We start from the raw sequence: 16420 nt of genomic DNA, 5'->3' as shown, positions 1-16420 counted from the left end.
TTAAAGTATTCTTTTGGCAGCCAGCAGGCCACATGCAGCCTATAGAGCTTTTGTTTGTCCTCACGATATATATATTCTTAAAGATATATTTATTAGAGAGGGAGGGAGAGGATTTTCAAGCAGACTCCACACTGAGCGAGCAGCCCCACTGACACGGGGCTCGATCCCATGACCCATGAGATCATGACCTGAGCTGAAACCAAGAGTCAGGCACTCAACCAACTGAGCCACCCAGTTGCCCCATCGCAGTATATTTTTAAAAAAACTGAATAGGGGCGCCTGGGTGGCTCACTGGTTAAGCGTCTGCCTTCGGCTCAGGGCATGATCCTGGCATTATGGGATCGAGCCCCACATCAGGCTCCTCCGCTGTGAGCCTGCTTCTTCCTCTCCCGCTCCCCCTGCTTGTGTTCCTTCTCTGGCTGGCTGTCTGTATCTCTGTCAAATAAATAAAATCTTAAAAAATAAATAATAACTAACTAACTAAATAAATAACACAAAAAACTTGAATAAATTGCCACCGTTTAAAAATGAGGAGATTGCACAATAAATCTGGATTTCTGGTTTCTGTCAACGAACTGGACAGCTTGTTGCATATAAGCATTTGCTGGCCTTGAACAGACGGCTGCCCTCTCTGTGTTCTCCAGAGAGCCATGCCTTGACCCCAGGGCAGTATCCCCATCACAGTACATCATTTTAATAGAGGGTTCCTTCCTTTCCAACCTCCTGATAAAGTGAAACATAGAAAGATGTTGCTCTGCTTGAGGCCTTTTGCTTGTCCGGCTCCATGGAGATTCATGTGGTCACATTTCAAAGGCTTTGATTAACCTGGGTATTGCATTAAATCTTCTCTGTGCTTGGTTGAACAATGTCAGGTTTAGGGCAGTAAGCGTTGTGTTTATGATAAATGTTTAATGTCTCATAGCAACGCTCATGCTTCCCTTTTCGCCCTGATAATTTAAAAACAGAATAAATAGGAAAAGGGTGTTAGAGGAAGAATCACCACAATCTCACTACCAGAATAGTTTCTACCAGCTGTTTTCACTTTTCTGTTTCTTTCTGCTCCTTGACATCCTTTTTTAGATCCTTGTAATACTAGTAGATACTTTCACATCCTGCTTTTCCCTTTTGTGCTGTGTTATAAGCATTTTCCCATGTTGCTCCATGGTCCTCTGATCGTGCGCCGTCCTTGATGCACCGTGTTGAGGTGACAGGCCTCCCTTGACTTGGCTGTCTCCTCTATATTTGCCTTCAGTGTTGTTTCCAACATTTCAATTTGGCACACAAAGCTGTGGGGGAAATCTGAGCATTTTCTTTCTTAGATTGTTTTCCTAGAAGAAAATCCTGTGTGGCAGATTACTGGCTGAAAGAGCGTTTTTAAAGATTTTCTTAAACATTTTGCCAAGTAGCTTTCCAATAATTTTGTGCCAGGCTCTGTTGCCACAGAAATGAGTATCCAAGTTTTCTTAAAAATAAAAATGTATGCATCCATATTTCTAGATATATTTTTGGTTAAGGTGATTGCCTTGTAGGCATTTTTAAGTATGCTTTCTTTTACATTGCAATGGAGGAACAGACGAGCGTCATCTCACTCTGGGATAAAGGAAGCATACAGGACCATCTTTTTACTTCTGTTGGGTCTTGCATATTGATTGATGGAGCATACAGTTAAAATCACTGAGTGTGTTTTTCCGAAAGAAGTTTTTTTCTCTCTAGGTTTGGTCTTCCCATCGTTGCATTTTCCTGTCAAGAAACTGAAGTGGAAATTACCCTTAAAAAGTCCCACCAGCTGGGTTGACTCAGAATCATGTCTTTTTCTGCTGAAATCTATTCCTTGTGTTAGAGAACATAATTCTAAAATTAACATTAAGTTAATTTAAAGGAACAGAATAGCTTGGAATGAACATTCCTGCCTTCTCATTTTCTTTCAGATTATTCCCAGATGCGGTGAGGTTGTGGCTTAGGAGGCAGCAATAGAGGAGGCAAGCAGAGCCCCCCTTTTCTAGCAGCCCTTTGTTTGCCCTGGGTGTTTGCTGGACACGCTGGCCTACTTCAGCAGTATCTAAGTGTGTACTCACCTTCCTCATACGTGGTTTGCGTTATTTCAGAAGGTGGAAGGTGCTTCTTCCCCGAGCATGAGGTTCCAGTTGGACTCATGCACTGACTAATTGAGCCCTCCTGGTGTTACCCATGCTGCAGTGTGACCAGAACTCGTAGAGGAGCCAGCCTGGGTGTTGGCGGCCACCACCACGGCACAGTTTGTTAGGGTGGCTGATCTGGGGCACAGCATTGCATGTACCCTGTCTCTCGCCCTCAAGCTAGCAAGGCCAGGGTGTGAAAGTCTCAAGAGAATGAAGCAACCGGTTGCCAGCCGCCCCCGGAACCATCCCTTGATGTGTTTAGGGCATCTTTTGAGTGCTGGGCTCTGGCTGGAGGAGTGAAGGAAGCCCCACAAACATCTTTTTTTTTTTTTTTTTTTTTTAAGATTTTATTTTAGAGAGAGAGCGTGAACAGGGGGAGGGGCAGAAAGGAGGGATAGAGAGAATGTTAAGCAGACTCTGCACTGAGTGGGGAGCCTGACATAGGGCTCGATCTCACAACCCTGAGATCATGCCCTGAGCCGAAATCAAGAGTCAGACACTTAACTGACTGAGCCACCCAGGCGTCCCCACCGCAAACACCTAATACCCAGATCATCTTTCGTGTTTATGGAACAGCCCTTTCTAGCCTTCATAGGAGTGACAGCCCTTGCATTGCAGGCTGCTCAAAAAGACTCTGGCATCTCCTTAACTGATGTGATCTCTGTACTTTGGGGTAGAGAGAGAAGGTGGTATTAGCCACATCTTACCTGTGGGAATTTGAGTCAAAGAGAAGTTTGGATCCCCAGCTTCTGGGGAGGGAGAGGGGCTGGAGATTGAATTCAGTCCCCAGTGGCGAGTGATTTAATCAGCCATGGCTTTGTGATGAAGTCTTCATAAAAAACCCTAACCAAAGGGATTCAGAGAGCTTCCAGGTCGGTGAACAGGAACACATCTGAGAGGGTGCCGGGAGGTTGATGCACCCTGGACTCCACAGGGACAGAATCTCCTGTGCTCAGGACCCTACCAGACCCATCCCTACGTGACTCTTCATCTGGCTGTTTATTTTTATCCTTTAAAATATCCTTTTATAGTAAACTGATAATCTAGTAAGTAAAAAAAAAAAAAGAGAGAGAGTGGGAGGTTTGGTAACTCGGTGAGTCAGTAGCGAACTCAAAACGTGTATGTGTCCATATCTTGTGTCTTTAAGTTTAGTGTGCTTTCTGAGTGACACAGGTGTTATCTATGTGTGCCACCTTGAAATGTTACCACTGGGACTCCTTAAAAATCAGGGTTCCCCAAATATCATGAGAGGGACTTTTTTTTTATTCTGAGGTTGTTAAAGGCATACAAACTGGGGACCTAGGGTGTATGTGGGAAACTGCATACTAGGAGGGATGGGAGACCTCCCTTCTGTTCTTACCGCTCCCCTTGTCATCTGGATGTTCCTTACACACCCGCACAGGTCCGGGTCCTTGGAGAGCCGTTCGCTGCGTGGGCACCCAGTTCTAAATGAGGTGATTTTAGGTAGTACTTGGACAAAGCATTACATAAAATTGTTTACATTTCGGTGTTTTTTCAGTCCTTGTGGTTACCCAAAGGACAGAGTGTCAGTTTGGTGCTAGTATGTCTTTGACACCACCCAGCACTGTCATCTCCCTTTTTAACTAAGAGAACTGGCCTCAGTCTTAGCAAACTTAGAGCTAGACTTTAACGGTATTACTTTATTTTCATTGTGTTTAATTTTACGTTTTCTTTTGCTAGTGTAAAGCCATGCCGATTTTTGTTTGAAGTAGTAATATGTCTCTTCCTTTGTAAGTACATTTTTAAATAAATGTAGTAAAAGGAAAAAGCAGTAAGTTAAGATGGTTTCGGGAATGGCAAGACCAGCCGAAGAGCTACAGGAGCAGCAGAGGTCTGGGAGACCCTGTGGCAGAGGAGGCCTGGCCCAGTCTGGGAGGAGGCAAATGACTGGCCACTGACACGAGGAGCCTCACGGAGGACTGCTGCTGCGCTCAGGGATGGGCTAGTTTGAGTGATGAGCGGTGGCAAGAAGGGGGCTGGAATGGGCAGTGTTGTGCATCTAGACGATTGTAAGGGTTATGGTGTTAATTCTTCTCTCTTTTCCTCCTTGTAGAAATGGACCTGAATTTGAAGCTAGGATACGACAGAATGAGATCAACAATCCCAAGTTTAACTTCTTGAACCCTAACGACCCTTACCATGCCTACTACCGCCACAAGGTCAGCGAGTTCAAGGAGGGAAAGGCCCAGGAGCCCTCAGCCGCCATCCCCAAGGTCATGCAGCAGCAGCAGCAGGCCACCCAGCAGCAGCTGCCGCAGAAGGTTAGAGCCGTCCCCTTCCTTCATATCCCCAGGGCTGAGAGCGAAGCCAGGCCAGGGAGGGGAGGATAATGAGCTATCTAAACCTCATTACCAGCCAGGGATGAGGTTTCTATCCACGGAGGACGACACTGAGGCTCAGGTAGCAAAGTCCTGCTCGTGTCCTGAGCACTGCTTGTTGGGCTCTGTGCTCAGTGCTTTAGGAGTCTCACTAGCACCTCACAGCAGCTGCTTGAGGAGGACAGCAAAGTGACCATTTTACAGATGAGGAGCCTGAGGCTTGGGGAAGTACGATTTAGCCCGGCCACAGAGGCAGTAGTCCAGAGTTCAGGCTCTTGGCCTTTACTCTTTGCCTTGACCATGGAGTGAGGACAGTGCTGTGATGTAGCTGGAGGGGCCTTCTTGAGCTATCCCTCCCATCCATCTCACCTTCCCAGGGCCCCTCCTTGTGGCCTGCCTTAATATGCTAATCCTCTCTGGGTCCATCGCTAGGGACAATTAGGGTTGTCAGCGAGGACAAGAAGGGCTGGCATGTTTTGCTGCCTGTATAGACTTAACCTGGTCCCTTCTCTTTGCTCTGTTCCTCAACCATGATGGCAAAGGCTACCTCCTGTTTTACAGTGGGAAATAAAAGTTGGAGTAGATTCTGTGACCTTGCATTGCAATTTACTACTTGTAGGGCCTCAGGCTACCTCCGTTTCCTCATCTATAAAAGGGATTCACAGTGCCTGTTCGTGTGGAGGCCAGGAAAGGTAACAAACATGGAAGTCCTCTGTCAGTGGGTCCTCTGCATACATGTAGGGCTCACTGTGTCCTTCATCCTCCTTGGGTGGGATTTAATAAGGCATGTTCCTGTCAGATCTTCTGCCACCCAATTTTAGCCCTCAGTTTCAGGGTAACAGCAGAAATACAGAGGGGCACGGCTCTTGCTTGAAGCCATTCGGGGAGTTGAGGCCACAGTTGGCCAAGAAATCGGCGCTCTTATAAGTTAGGATTCTTTCACACTGGGCCAGTGATGTGCATGTGATTAGCAGAATTGTAGAGCTCTGTGCCATCCTGCTGGGGGTGTCTTCCCACCCCTTCTCGAGCCTCACATTCTCTGCGCATCTTAGGTCCAAGCCCAGGTGATACAAGAGACCATCGTGCCCAAAGAGCCCCCTCCTGAGTTTGAGTTCATCGCAGACCCCCCCTCCATCTCAGCCTTTGACCTGGACGTGGTGAAACTGACGGCTCAGTTTGTGGCCAGGAATGGTCGCCAGTTTCTGACCCAGCTGATGCAGAAAGAGCAGCGCAACTACCAGTTTGACTTCCTCCGTCCGCAGCACAGCCTCTTCAACTACTTCACGAAGCTGGTGGAGCAGTACACCAAGGTGCCTGGGCAGGGCGGGGGCGCTGGGCCTAGGGAAGGAGGGCACCTTACGGAAGCACTGTATCTACTCGCGTCTACAAGGACATGACTCCTCTGTGGGCCCTCGGGCAGATGTTAAAAATTCCAGTTCAGGGGGCGCCTGGGTGGCACAGCGGTTGGGCGTCTGCCTTCGGCTCAGGGCGTGATCCCGGCGTTGTGGGATCGAGCCCCACATCAGGCTCCTCCGCTGTGAGCCTGCTTCTTCCTCTCCCACTCCCCCTGCTTGTGTTCCCTCTCTCGCTGGCTGTCTCTCTCTCTGTCAAATAAATAAATAAAATCTTTAAAAAAAAAAAAATTCCAGTTCAGTGTAAAGTCTAGATTTCTTTCTTTTCTTTCTCTTTCCTTTCTTTTCTTCTCTTTTCTTTCCTTTCCTTTCTTTCTTTTCTTTCTTCCCTTTCTTTTCTTCTTTCTTTTTTTTCTATTCTCTCTTTCTCTCTCCCTTTCTTTCTTCTTTTGTTTTCTTTTTTTTTCTTTCCACAGATAGAGAGAGGGGGCAGGCACAAGCAGGGGGAGCAGCTGGCAGGGGAGAAGCAGGCTCCCCGCTGAGCATGGAGCCCAATGTGGGGTTCAATCCCAGGACCCCAGGATCATAAGCTGAGTTAAAGGCAGCCGCTTAACCGACTGAGCCACCCAGGCGCCCCTAAAGTCTTGATTTCTATTCAGTTCTGCCTTTTAAATGTAGCATGGACTGCTGGTTTTAAAGAGAAGTGAAAGGTGTGATTGATAGCTGCCATTGGGTTAGTGCCTGTTACATGACAAGGCCAAGTGCTAGCTGCTTCTAAGTACATTGAAATCTTCAGTTGCCTAGGACGGGACCTGAGAAGAAGCAAGCCCTTAATAATTGCCTCCTTTTCCCAATTTAATCTTCACAAGAACCCAGGAGGTATTCCCTCCACCCCCCTTCCCCTTTTTCAAAAGCAGAAACAGTCTCAGAGAGTTGAAGTTACTTGCTCATGGTCTCTCAGCTAGTAAGTAGCTGCATTGACTCTAACATCTATGTTGTTTTTCACACTAAAAAGTACCTTGAATTAAAAATATAATTTAAATAAGCATTGGGAGACAATTTAACTTGGGTAAGTATAGCCAGTACTGTTGAAATACTTACATATGTAGCGTTTTCTCATGTAGTCTCTCGTAATCTGTAAGTGGCCACTGCCATACTTATTTTACAGAAGAGGAAGTAGGCACAGAGAAGTTAACTTGGGCAGGGTCACACAGCTAGGGCTTGCTGAGCTGGGACTCGAACTCTGGCATTTTTACTCCAGCCCCTAAGATCGGGGCCTGAGGGTCTGGAACAAGAAGATCTTAATTATCGTGCTACATTGTTGTAACCAAGAATCTGGATAAGTCAGTATTAGTATTTAAAAACAAACAGATTGTTAATTTATTGCAAAGCACACTGATACATATTTGCCAGTGGCTTGTTTTGCTTGCCCAACATGTAGTGGAGGTTGTCTTCCCTTTTTTAGTGGCATGGTTCGTACGTCTGTTCCTGATATTTAGAAACAGTACATTAAAGATCTGACTTGAAAGGACTGTAATGATTTACTCTAACTTAGTTTACTCTATGTAACTAGAAAGAATTATAAAAATGTGTGAGTTTAGAAAGTGATCAGATCGAAAAATGGTAGAGTTAGCTGAGCTAACAATCATGAAAAGCGAAAGGGTTAGTGTAATTAATTACACAGTATCAATTTTAAGTAAGCCCTTCCTTGATTTTCCCTAGTGGACTACTTCCAGGGTTAAAGGTTCCCAGGTCCCTTTTTATTCTGTTACTTTCCTGTTCCTAGGACTTGGGTACTGACATCTAGTACTCTAACCTGAGGGCACTGGTGTCTGTCCCTAGTCATGGGAGACTCTAGGAGCAGATTTATTCCTGAAGTAGAGGTATAGGGGTGATAGGGTAGGGGTGAGCCGCTTTGCCAAGGATAATAAATACTGTTGAGAATTTACGCTGTTTTGAACAAAGCCATCATTCGTTGTCTCATTATATATTCATTGTCGGATTTTATTGCAAATGCTGGACTTATAATAGGGAACAGAAGACAGAGAAATTTCTGTCTTTTGGAGTTTCTGGTCTGGTGAGGGGGGTGACAAACAAGTGCAATGTCAGTGGATGTCCGATGGTAATAAATACTATGGAGAAATAGAAAGCGGGGGACAGAATCTAGGAGATGAGATGAGATGTGTGGCGGCAGTCTGGAGTAGGGTGTCAGGGGAGCACATGCAGCAGGGCCTGGTGGCATGCGCAAAGGGGTAGGAGCAGCCCCATGGCCTGAGGGCAGCTGGCGCGTGCGGACTGTACGCCAGGTGGTGGGCCGTGCTTTTGCGTATTTTCCTACCAGTCCTTGCAGCAGCCTTCTACGTTGACTGTGCCAGCTTTAAGTGGTGGTGTCACTATTTATAGAAGGCAGCCAAGTTACAGAGGGTAAGTGACTTGCCCAAAGTCGCACAGCAAAGTGGAGCTGGGATTGGGCCCTGGAACCCCATGCTCTCGCTTTTCCGGTGCCTTTCCACAGGCCCTGGGAGGCCCCCTCTTTGTCCTGAGTTGTGCTGCACTGACCGTTGCTTTAACTCTTCCGCATTTCAGATCTTGATTCCGCCTAAAGGCTTATTTACAAAGCTCAAGAAAGAGGCTGAGAACCCCCGAGAAGTTTTGGACCAGGTAAACTAAATTGTAACTAGTTATTGGTGGTGCGAGTGACTTTGTGTGGGTTGTTTCATATTTGGAAATCGGCTCCGAGGCAGGACCTTGTGTTCTAGGCATAGGAGTGGTGGGAAGAAAGGCCTTGTGGCCCCAGAGGCTGAGGAACCCTGGACTCTGTGCTCCCTAACTTTCTATTTTTCTCTCAGCTTTGCTGGATCTTCCTCTTTTCTGTCCTCACTGGAAGCCAACTCCTGAACAGGTTTTCTGGCGACAGATTCCTTTTGAGGCCCCAAGTTTTCTGAGTGGAGGAGAGAAGGCGCGTTGGCACTGCCTGTTTTGGGTGGCTGCATGAAGGTTTTGTTTCTCAGGCTCTCAGATTGCTGCTGCTTTTGTGGGTACTTTGTTGTCACACAGACTTCCTGGGACAGAGTTTGCTGCTCTGTGAGCATCGAGCCCCTTGCCAACTCAAGCAGAAAACTCTGAGGTTATAACAAATAGGTGCCCTTGAGGCCCAGACACAAGGTTTCTGTGGCATTTAGAATTTTTTTTATTCTGTCCAGGCTCCAGGCCTGACTGAAACCAAATGCAAATCCCATAGTTTCCTCCAGGAAGTTCCCCTTGTGGGCAGAGCCGCCTCCTGTTCCAAAGGAGATGCTGGCTTTGGTGAAGGTGCTGGAGGTGACAGCTCCGTCAGGAGCAGACCCTGATTCGGCTTAGCATCATGCCGTTTCCTGTCTCTTCAGGTGTGTTACCGGGTGGAGTGGGCCAAGTTCCAGGAGCGAGAGAGGAAGAAGGAAGAGGAGGAAAAGGAAAAGGAGCGAGTGGCCTATGCGCAGATCGACTGGCATGATTTTGTAGTAGTGGAAACAGTGGACTTCCAACCCAATGAGCAAGGTAGGTCTGTGACTCCAGGTGGGGACCCAGGAGCTTGGAACCATCCTGGAGTATCTCAGGTATACATCTCTTCCCAGGGAGCAGCACAGTCCTCCCAGAGGGTTTTTTCTATCTGTTTCATCTCTGCTGCCAGAAGACTTCAGATTTGCCACACTGCCCCACTTAAATGCAATCGAGCAAACACCGTGCCAGACCTTGGGTGGGCATCTGGAGCTGGAACAGAAATCAGGCCCTTGGAGAGCTTACAGTGTGGGGAGGGTAGAGCAGTGGGCCTTTGATAGTGAGTGTCTGTGGAGGTCTCCTTTTGACTCTGGATCACCCTCTGCCAGGGAATTTCCCTCCCCCCACCACCCCAGAGGAACTGGGGGCCCGAATCCTCATTCAGGAGCGCTACGAGAAGTTTGGGGAGAGTGAAGAGGTTGAGATGGAGGTTGAGTCTGATGAGGAGGACGAGAAACAGGAGAAGGCGGAGGAGCCTCCTTCCCAGTTGGACCAGGACACTCAAGTGCAAGACATGGATGAGGTATGCTTCTGGGAGGGTCTGCGAGCTGGCCTTTCCCTCTGGAGCTTAAGGAGATGGGGGTGCTCTCCACAAGTCAGATCCAAGTCCCTTGTGAACCTTGAAAGGAGCCGTGGGTCCCAAATAAGGCATTCTGGCTGAGCAGCTGCCCAAACCCAGGCAGCATAGAGCCTCTTTCCAGCTCGGGCAACAAAGATTCATTCACAGGCAAGGATCTGAAAGCTGTCTGGCTCTGTTCTGTGACCTTCTCCCCTTCGCCCAGAGGCCCTGCCGCCCACCCCCCACCCCCAGGCCAGTTCTCAGTAAGGGAAAACTTTTCGCCACATGCTTTGATGCATTTGAGCTTAGGCCCAAGTGATCAGCAGTTCCCATAGCTTTTCTTAGTGTAGCCTCTGCTTCCTTTCGGCCACCTCTACCCCCTCCAAGCAGGCATAGAGTCTCCAGAGCCAAGCTGCTCTCCTCCCCTTGGAAAGAATTTGTGTGTGAGAAGAATGGCCCCTGTGTCTGTGGGAACTGACTTTTTCTCTCCCTCCCAGCATTGCTCTGTGAGCAGCTACCATTGAGTGCCGACCTGCCCCCCCGCACCCCTCCCCAGCATGTTTAAGTGCCCTTGGCCTCCTGGGACTGCCTGGTGCCAGCTGCTGGAAATGCCTGGGCGGAGTGTTAGCACCACGGCCTCCAGCGCTCTCATTCATGTTGTGAGGAAGGAGCTTGGCCAGGTGCCGGCTGGCCTGGGCTGCCCCCGGAGGCTTTAGCACATGGACACTGTGGCTGGCAGGGACCTAGGCTCCTTGCCACCCTGAGAGCCATCAGGGCTCAGCTGCAGGGAGGTGGCCTTTCGGCCCTTCTCTGAGTCCTGCCATTGCTTTGCTTTTCAGGGTTCTGATGATGAAGAAGAAGGGCAGAAAGTGCCCCCGCCCCCAGAGACACCCATGCCGCCGCCTCTGCCCCCAACTCCAGACCAGGTCATTGTTCGGAAGGACTATGACCCCAAAGGTAGGGCCTGCTTTCCTGCCCTCAGATGTTCCTCAGTGCTGTTTCTAGGAGGGGGTGAGGTGGTTTGTCGCAAATGCATGGATAGCTCCACCTTTGCAGGCCTGGCGGTAGGGAACAGAGCTGCGTCCTGTCTGGCACCCAGGGGCCTTGCACAGGGCCAGCTGCAGCATGGCACTAAATGGGTGTGTCTTGGATGAGTGATGCACAGATGAAACAGCAGGCTCTTAACCCCAGCTGCTTCCCAGTGTTCTCATTCAGGCCTCTCTGTTTCCTTCTAGCTTCCAAGCCCCTGCCTCCAGCCCCTGCTCCAGATGAATATCTTGTGTCTCCTATCACGGGGGAGAAGATCCCTGCCAGCAAAATGCAGGAGCACATGCGCATCGGGCTTCTCGATCCCCGCTGGCTAGAGCAACGAGACCGCTCCATCCGTGAGAAGCAGAGCGATGATGAAGTGTATGCACCAGGTGAGGTGGGGGTTCTCCCACCCAGTCCATACCCCTTCTCTGATGTGGCCCTGACTCGCTCTGACCCATGGGAATCTCTCGACTGTGGTCAACTTGCTTTAAGCAAACAGAGCAACAACTGAGGTCAACAAAAACTTGAGGATAGGTACAGCCTGTGATGCTACAAAAGAACTCCCCATTTTCCAGAAGGACTCTTCATAAGGCTCCTCCAAAGGCAGGTACCTGACATGATGGCATCCCAGACATACCAGAGCTTGGGAAAGTTGACCTCCTTCAGGCTGTCTTAGAATGAGGACTCTAGTGCCTGGAGCACCCTGAGCGCTTTGAAATGAGACACGATAGGAAGAAAACTGTCCTAGAGGCAGGAGAGAAAGCTTTTAGTCCTGACTGCCACTTGTCATCTGTGTGACCGTGTCCTTCAATTGCTTTCCGTAAGTCAGTGGTTGGACAGGCTCTAGCATACAGGCTTAGTGCGGGCTCAGGATGGGCATGCCATTTTGGGACCCATACTCGACCTGCCCCGTGGGACCAGCCTCTACTGTGCACCAGGAGAGTTGCTGCTCTGTTAGAAGGGCACCTGGCTTTAGTTCTTTTCTGTCCCCTGCTTCCATTCTGTGACTATATCCAGGTCTGGATATTGAGAGCAGCTTGAAACAGTTGGCTGAGCGGCGTACTGACATTTTCGGCGTAGAAGAAACAGCCATCGGTAAGAAGATCGGTGAGGAGGAAATCCAGAAGCCAGAGGAAAAGGTGCAGTTCTGATGGATCCTAGTGCCTTCCCCACCCTCACACTCCTGTCCTTGGGCTGCCTTCTAGCTGTGGCTTTGCTTTCCCTTGCAGGTGACCTGGGACGGCCACTCAGGCAGCATGGCTCGGACCCAGCAGGCTGCCCAGGCCAATATTACCCTCCAGGAGCAGATCGAGGCCATCCACAAGGCCAAGGGCCTGGTGCCAGAGGATGACACCAAAGAGAAGATTGGCCCCAGCAAACCCAACGAGCTTCCCCAGCAGCCACCTCCTCCGTCTTCAGCCACCAACATTCCTAGCTCTGCCCCACCCATTACCTCCGTGCCCCGGCCACCTGCGGTAAGCCAGTAGCCACTTTGGGACTGATCTTGTAGAGGTTGGACACTATTGGCTGAGAAGGACAACTTCCTTATAGAGGGCCCCAGGTGCTGTTCGGGTCAAGTTAAGAGACAAAGAACTCTTTAATTGTAAGTGGGAACCTCTACTCTGATCTTCCATCTGTGTGGGAGGATTGGAGCAGGGAGGGAGGCAAGAGGCAAACATGAGAAGCAGGCTTAGGGCAGAGAAGGGCTGCAGGGCTTAACAGGTCTTCGAGGCCTGCTGGCCCTTCTCCAGGAAGCTAAGTTGAGGTCAGCCTTTTTAGTGGCTCTCACAGTGTCTGCCACAAGCATCTGGTTGAGTCCCAAGTGGAAAGAGTGTCACTCTGGGCCTCTCTCGGCGTAGTTCCTGTCAGAAGCTGGTTGTGAGCCTGCAGTCTGTCGGCCCCAGGGGACTCTGTTGGAGCTGTTCAGTCTCCATCCTCAAAGGCTGCGGGTGGCTAATCACCAGCCTCATATGCCCTTGAGGTCCAGCTTTGACTTCCTGTGACCTATGGGTCCCTTCTCCCCAACAGATGCCACCTCCTGTTCGTACCACAGTTGTGTCTGCAGTACCTGTCATGCCCCGCCCCCCGATGGCATCAGTGGTCCGACTACCCCCGGGCTCAGTGATTGCCCCGATGCCGCCCATCATCCACGCGCCCAGGATCAATGTGGTGCCCATGCCTCCCTCGGCCCCTCCTATCATGGCACCCCGCCCACCCCCCATGATTGTGCCAACAGGTCAGTATTTCTCATGTCACTTTCCAGGCCATTGGGTCAGGACTGTAGACTAAGCTCTGTGAGCAGAGCAGTGGCTGATGGTAGTGCCCAGCTGTTAACGGCTGGGGGTCTAGCCCAGAGGGGAGCCCTGGCTTCCCCATGTGAGTGATCCCTGCCCTAGAAGCTGGGGAGCCACAGGTCCTGGGGGAGATAGGCCGACGTGGCAGAGCTGGGGTCTGTGCACCCAGAGTGGTCAGTCTCCAGACAGGTACGGAGGCCCAGTGATGCCTGCCTGTCAGCTGGCACCTGCTCTGTCCATCAGTCCTGCCCCTGCTGCCCAGTGTGGGCAGTCTCCCAGGTCTCCCTGCCAGGGAACCTGCTGGCTGCCAGACTCAGCAAGGACCCTTCACACCTCTGACAGAGAAGTGGGAAACCTTTGCAGTCTGCCCTCACCAGCCCTGAGTCCCAAGGCCCTTCCTCTCACTCAAACAGCTGCTTATTCCTGTCCTTGCAGCGTTTGTGCCTGCGCCGCCTGTGGCACCTGTCCCGGCTCCAGCCCCGATGCCCCCTGTCCACCCTCCGCCTCCCATGGAGGATGAGCCCACCTCCAAGAAACTGAAGACAGAGGACAGCCTTGTGCCTGAAGAGGAGTTCCTACGCAGAAACAAGGTATGTGATACCACAGTGCCACCCGTGGTGGTAATGCCTAGTTGGGGGATCCGGTCCTGCTGCAGTTACACATTCCCTGGCCCACCCTATTCTGCTCCCACTGTTTTGACCCAGGGGCCTCAGTCAGCTATTGGAGGCCTGTAAGGGCTTCAGAGCGCACAGCGGTTGTGCAGTCAGAGGAGCAAGCCGAATAGGTGGTCCCTCTGTGTGAATTATTGTGGAGACCAGCAGGCAGGACTTGGGTGTGAAGGGGGCCCTGGACACGAGGAAATCCTGGGTGTAGTTCTTAATTTCTTTGTGGTCTTCTTTGGCTCCAGCCCTTTGGAGTTCTGCCTGTTGGGGGATTCTGTTGGGGTGCTAGAAATAACGGGAATCCTGGCACTGCCAGTACCTAGGGAAGCTGTCAGGTTCTAGTGAGGAGGCAGAAACAGTCCTAGCCCCACTCCCCCAGTGTATTTGACCCAATCTTTTTTTTTTTTTTTTTTTCCTTTCTGATGGCAGTTCCCGTTTTCTGAATACCAGCTAAGTACCAGAGTAGAGCTACATGCTGCACGGGCACATGTTTCTTTAGTGCTTACGACAGTGCCATGCAGCTGTTGTGATTACTTGCTTTATAAACGACGTTGCGGCCTAGAGAGACCTGATTAGAGGAGTCGAGAGCCCACGTTTTCTGACTTTGCCGTTTATATTGTCTCTCTCTCTGCTGCTTCTGGGGTTTACAGGGCATTTTCTTACTACTTTTTCAGTTCCAGACTCACCAGGAGGCAGGGTAGAGATCATTTTAAAGAAGAGAAACCAAATCTTGAAGGTGGGGAGTGAGTCGTGCCCTGTCACTAGTGGTGTTAGTAGTGAGTTGGGCCGGGGTCCAAGAGCCCAGATGGACAGGTGACATTGTTTAGATTCGCTCAGGAATAGGAGAGCATAGTTCCTGATGGGCTAGGTTTCCCCAGATATAATGGCCATGTCCTGTTTTGTAGGGTCCAGTGTCCATCAAAGTCCAAGTGCCCAACATGCAGGATAAGACTGAATGGAAACTGAACGGCCAAGTGCTGGTCTTCACGCTCCCGCTCACAGACCAGGTATGAGTTGCTGCTGGTAACTGGCATCAGGTGCAGGGGATCCAAGGAGTTCGGGGGGACTGGGGGTAGTTTTCTTCAGCTGACCTTAGCAAGAGGCTGAGCAACCTCTCGGTCCCACAGGTCTCCGTCATCAAGGTGAAGATTCATGAAGCCACGGGTATGCCTGCAGGGAAACAGAAGCTGCAGTATGAGGTAAGTCAGACGTCAGTGGTCCTGCCCCTTGGGTCTCAACGCCATCCCAGAAGCTAGATCACCTGTGGAATCAAAGGAGTGAAGAGACGTGGGGATGGCCACGTGAATCTGTCCCAGAAGCGACGATGCTGACTGGGAGTGCCAGGGCAGGTTAGCCTGACAGGGCGAGGCTCAGGGTGACTGGGTCTCCGTGTAGTCTTGTGTGGAGCCCCAGAAACCTTTTCCCTCAATGACTGGGGTGGACGTCTGGGGACAAGACCTGGAATGCTGTGGTGGGTTTCTGGCCCAGTGATGGAGCCTTCCAGCCAATGTGGTCTGGGGTAGCCTGGCTTTGTGCGGGGACACAGAAGTGATAGTCCGGCTCAACCTGGTGCCCACCTGGCCACATGGGGCTGCTTTATTCTCCCTTTCAGGACTTTGACAAATCCCTACTCTGAGCCTCAGTTTCCTGTTCTGTAAAATGAGAGTCTTGGATTGATCTCTGAAAGGTCTTGTGATTTGAGAGTCAGAATTCCATGGGGTTGGTCTGGGCCAACTTCTTGGGGAGTTGACAAAGAGGAAGAGCACGGGCTACTAGGAAGGAAGGAAAGCAGAGCATTCTCGGGGGAGCCAGAGACCTTCAGTCCCACCCTGTGCCACCCCCACTCCCCGCCATTGTCCCATCTTCTTTCAGGCCTCTGTATTCACTGAGTTCAGAGTGAATGATGTTGGGAGTTGTGAGACTGTACATTGCTCAGGGCCAGGTTGCCCCATGCTAAAGCATACCACTGTTTTCCAGGGCATTTTCATCAAGGATTCCAACTCGCTGGCTTACTACAACATGGCCAATGGCGCCATCATCCACCTGGCCCTCAAGGAGAGAGGCGGGCGGAAGAAGTAGAGAAGAGAAACCTGCTGTCAGGTCTCAGCCACTGCCGTTTTTGCCTCTCTCCCACTGTTCCACCCTCTGCTCCAGTCCCAGGAGACCCTGCCTTGTACGTTTGTTTCCCTCTTAACTAAATTTGGAAATTCAAATTGTCCTGCCAAGTTTTCTTCCCCCCACCCCCTCTCCACATTGATAAGGGAGAGCTTTCTAAGCCAGTCTCCTCCCCAGTGGTCTCTGGAATCCGTTTGTATTTGAGTCTTGATTTGAGGGGATTCATTTCTTTAGGTAGTGCATTAGGAGATGTGAACCCAGAAATGTCCTACGGGGTAGTGTCATAGTACCAAGTGGCACCTGGCTGATAGAATATGGTTGTTCTCATTATTAATCATTTTGTATGTTGCTGTGGGTTGTCTAATAAACCTCTTATATCCTTCTTGTGAAAA

At 50.2% G+C, this 16420-nt stretch overlaps 1 protein-coding gene across 1 annotated transcript in view; it reads left to right on the top strand.

Annotated features, from left to right (window-relative positions):
* The window catches only part of SF3A1 (splicing factor 3a subunit 1), a 20035-nt gene extending 3615 nt beyond the window's left edge, over positions 1-16420 (top strand). The window contains exons 3-16 of the mRNA XM_026484809.4: positions 4213-4420; positions 5530-5787; positions 8416-8490; positions 9216-9366; positions 9696-9889; positions 10765-10882; positions 11161-11346; positions 11975-12096; positions 12187-12432; positions 12986-13193; positions 13687-13841; positions 14819-14920; positions 15041-15112; positions 15891-16420. Of these exons, the coding sequence (XP_026340594.1) occupies positions 4213-4420; positions 5530-5787; positions 8416-8490; positions 9216-9366; positions 9696-9889; positions 10765-10882; positions 11161-11346; positions 11975-12096; positions 12187-12432; positions 12986-13193; positions 13687-13841; positions 14819-14920; positions 15041-15112; positions 15891-15992 (2197 nt within the window). The 3' untranslated portion in view covers positions 15993-16420. The remainder of the gene's footprint in view (positions 1-4212; positions 4421-5529; positions 5788-8415; positions 8491-9215; positions 9367-9695; positions 9890-10764; positions 10883-11160; positions 11347-11974; positions 12097-12186; positions 12433-12985; positions 13194-13686; positions 13842-14818; positions 14921-15040; positions 15113-15890) is intronic.

This window comes from Ursus arctos, unplaced genomic scaffold (assembly GCF_023065955.2).
Source record: "Ursus arctos isolate Adak ecotype North America unplaced genomic scaffold, UrsArc2.0 scaffold_34, whole genome shotgun sequence".
Taxonomy (NCBI): domain Eukaryota; kingdom Metazoa; phylum Chordata; class Mammalia; order Carnivora; family Ursidae; genus Ursus; species Ursus arctos.
Note: the sequence above shows the minus strand (reverse complement) of the source record. Positions and strands in the feature narration are given on the sequence as shown.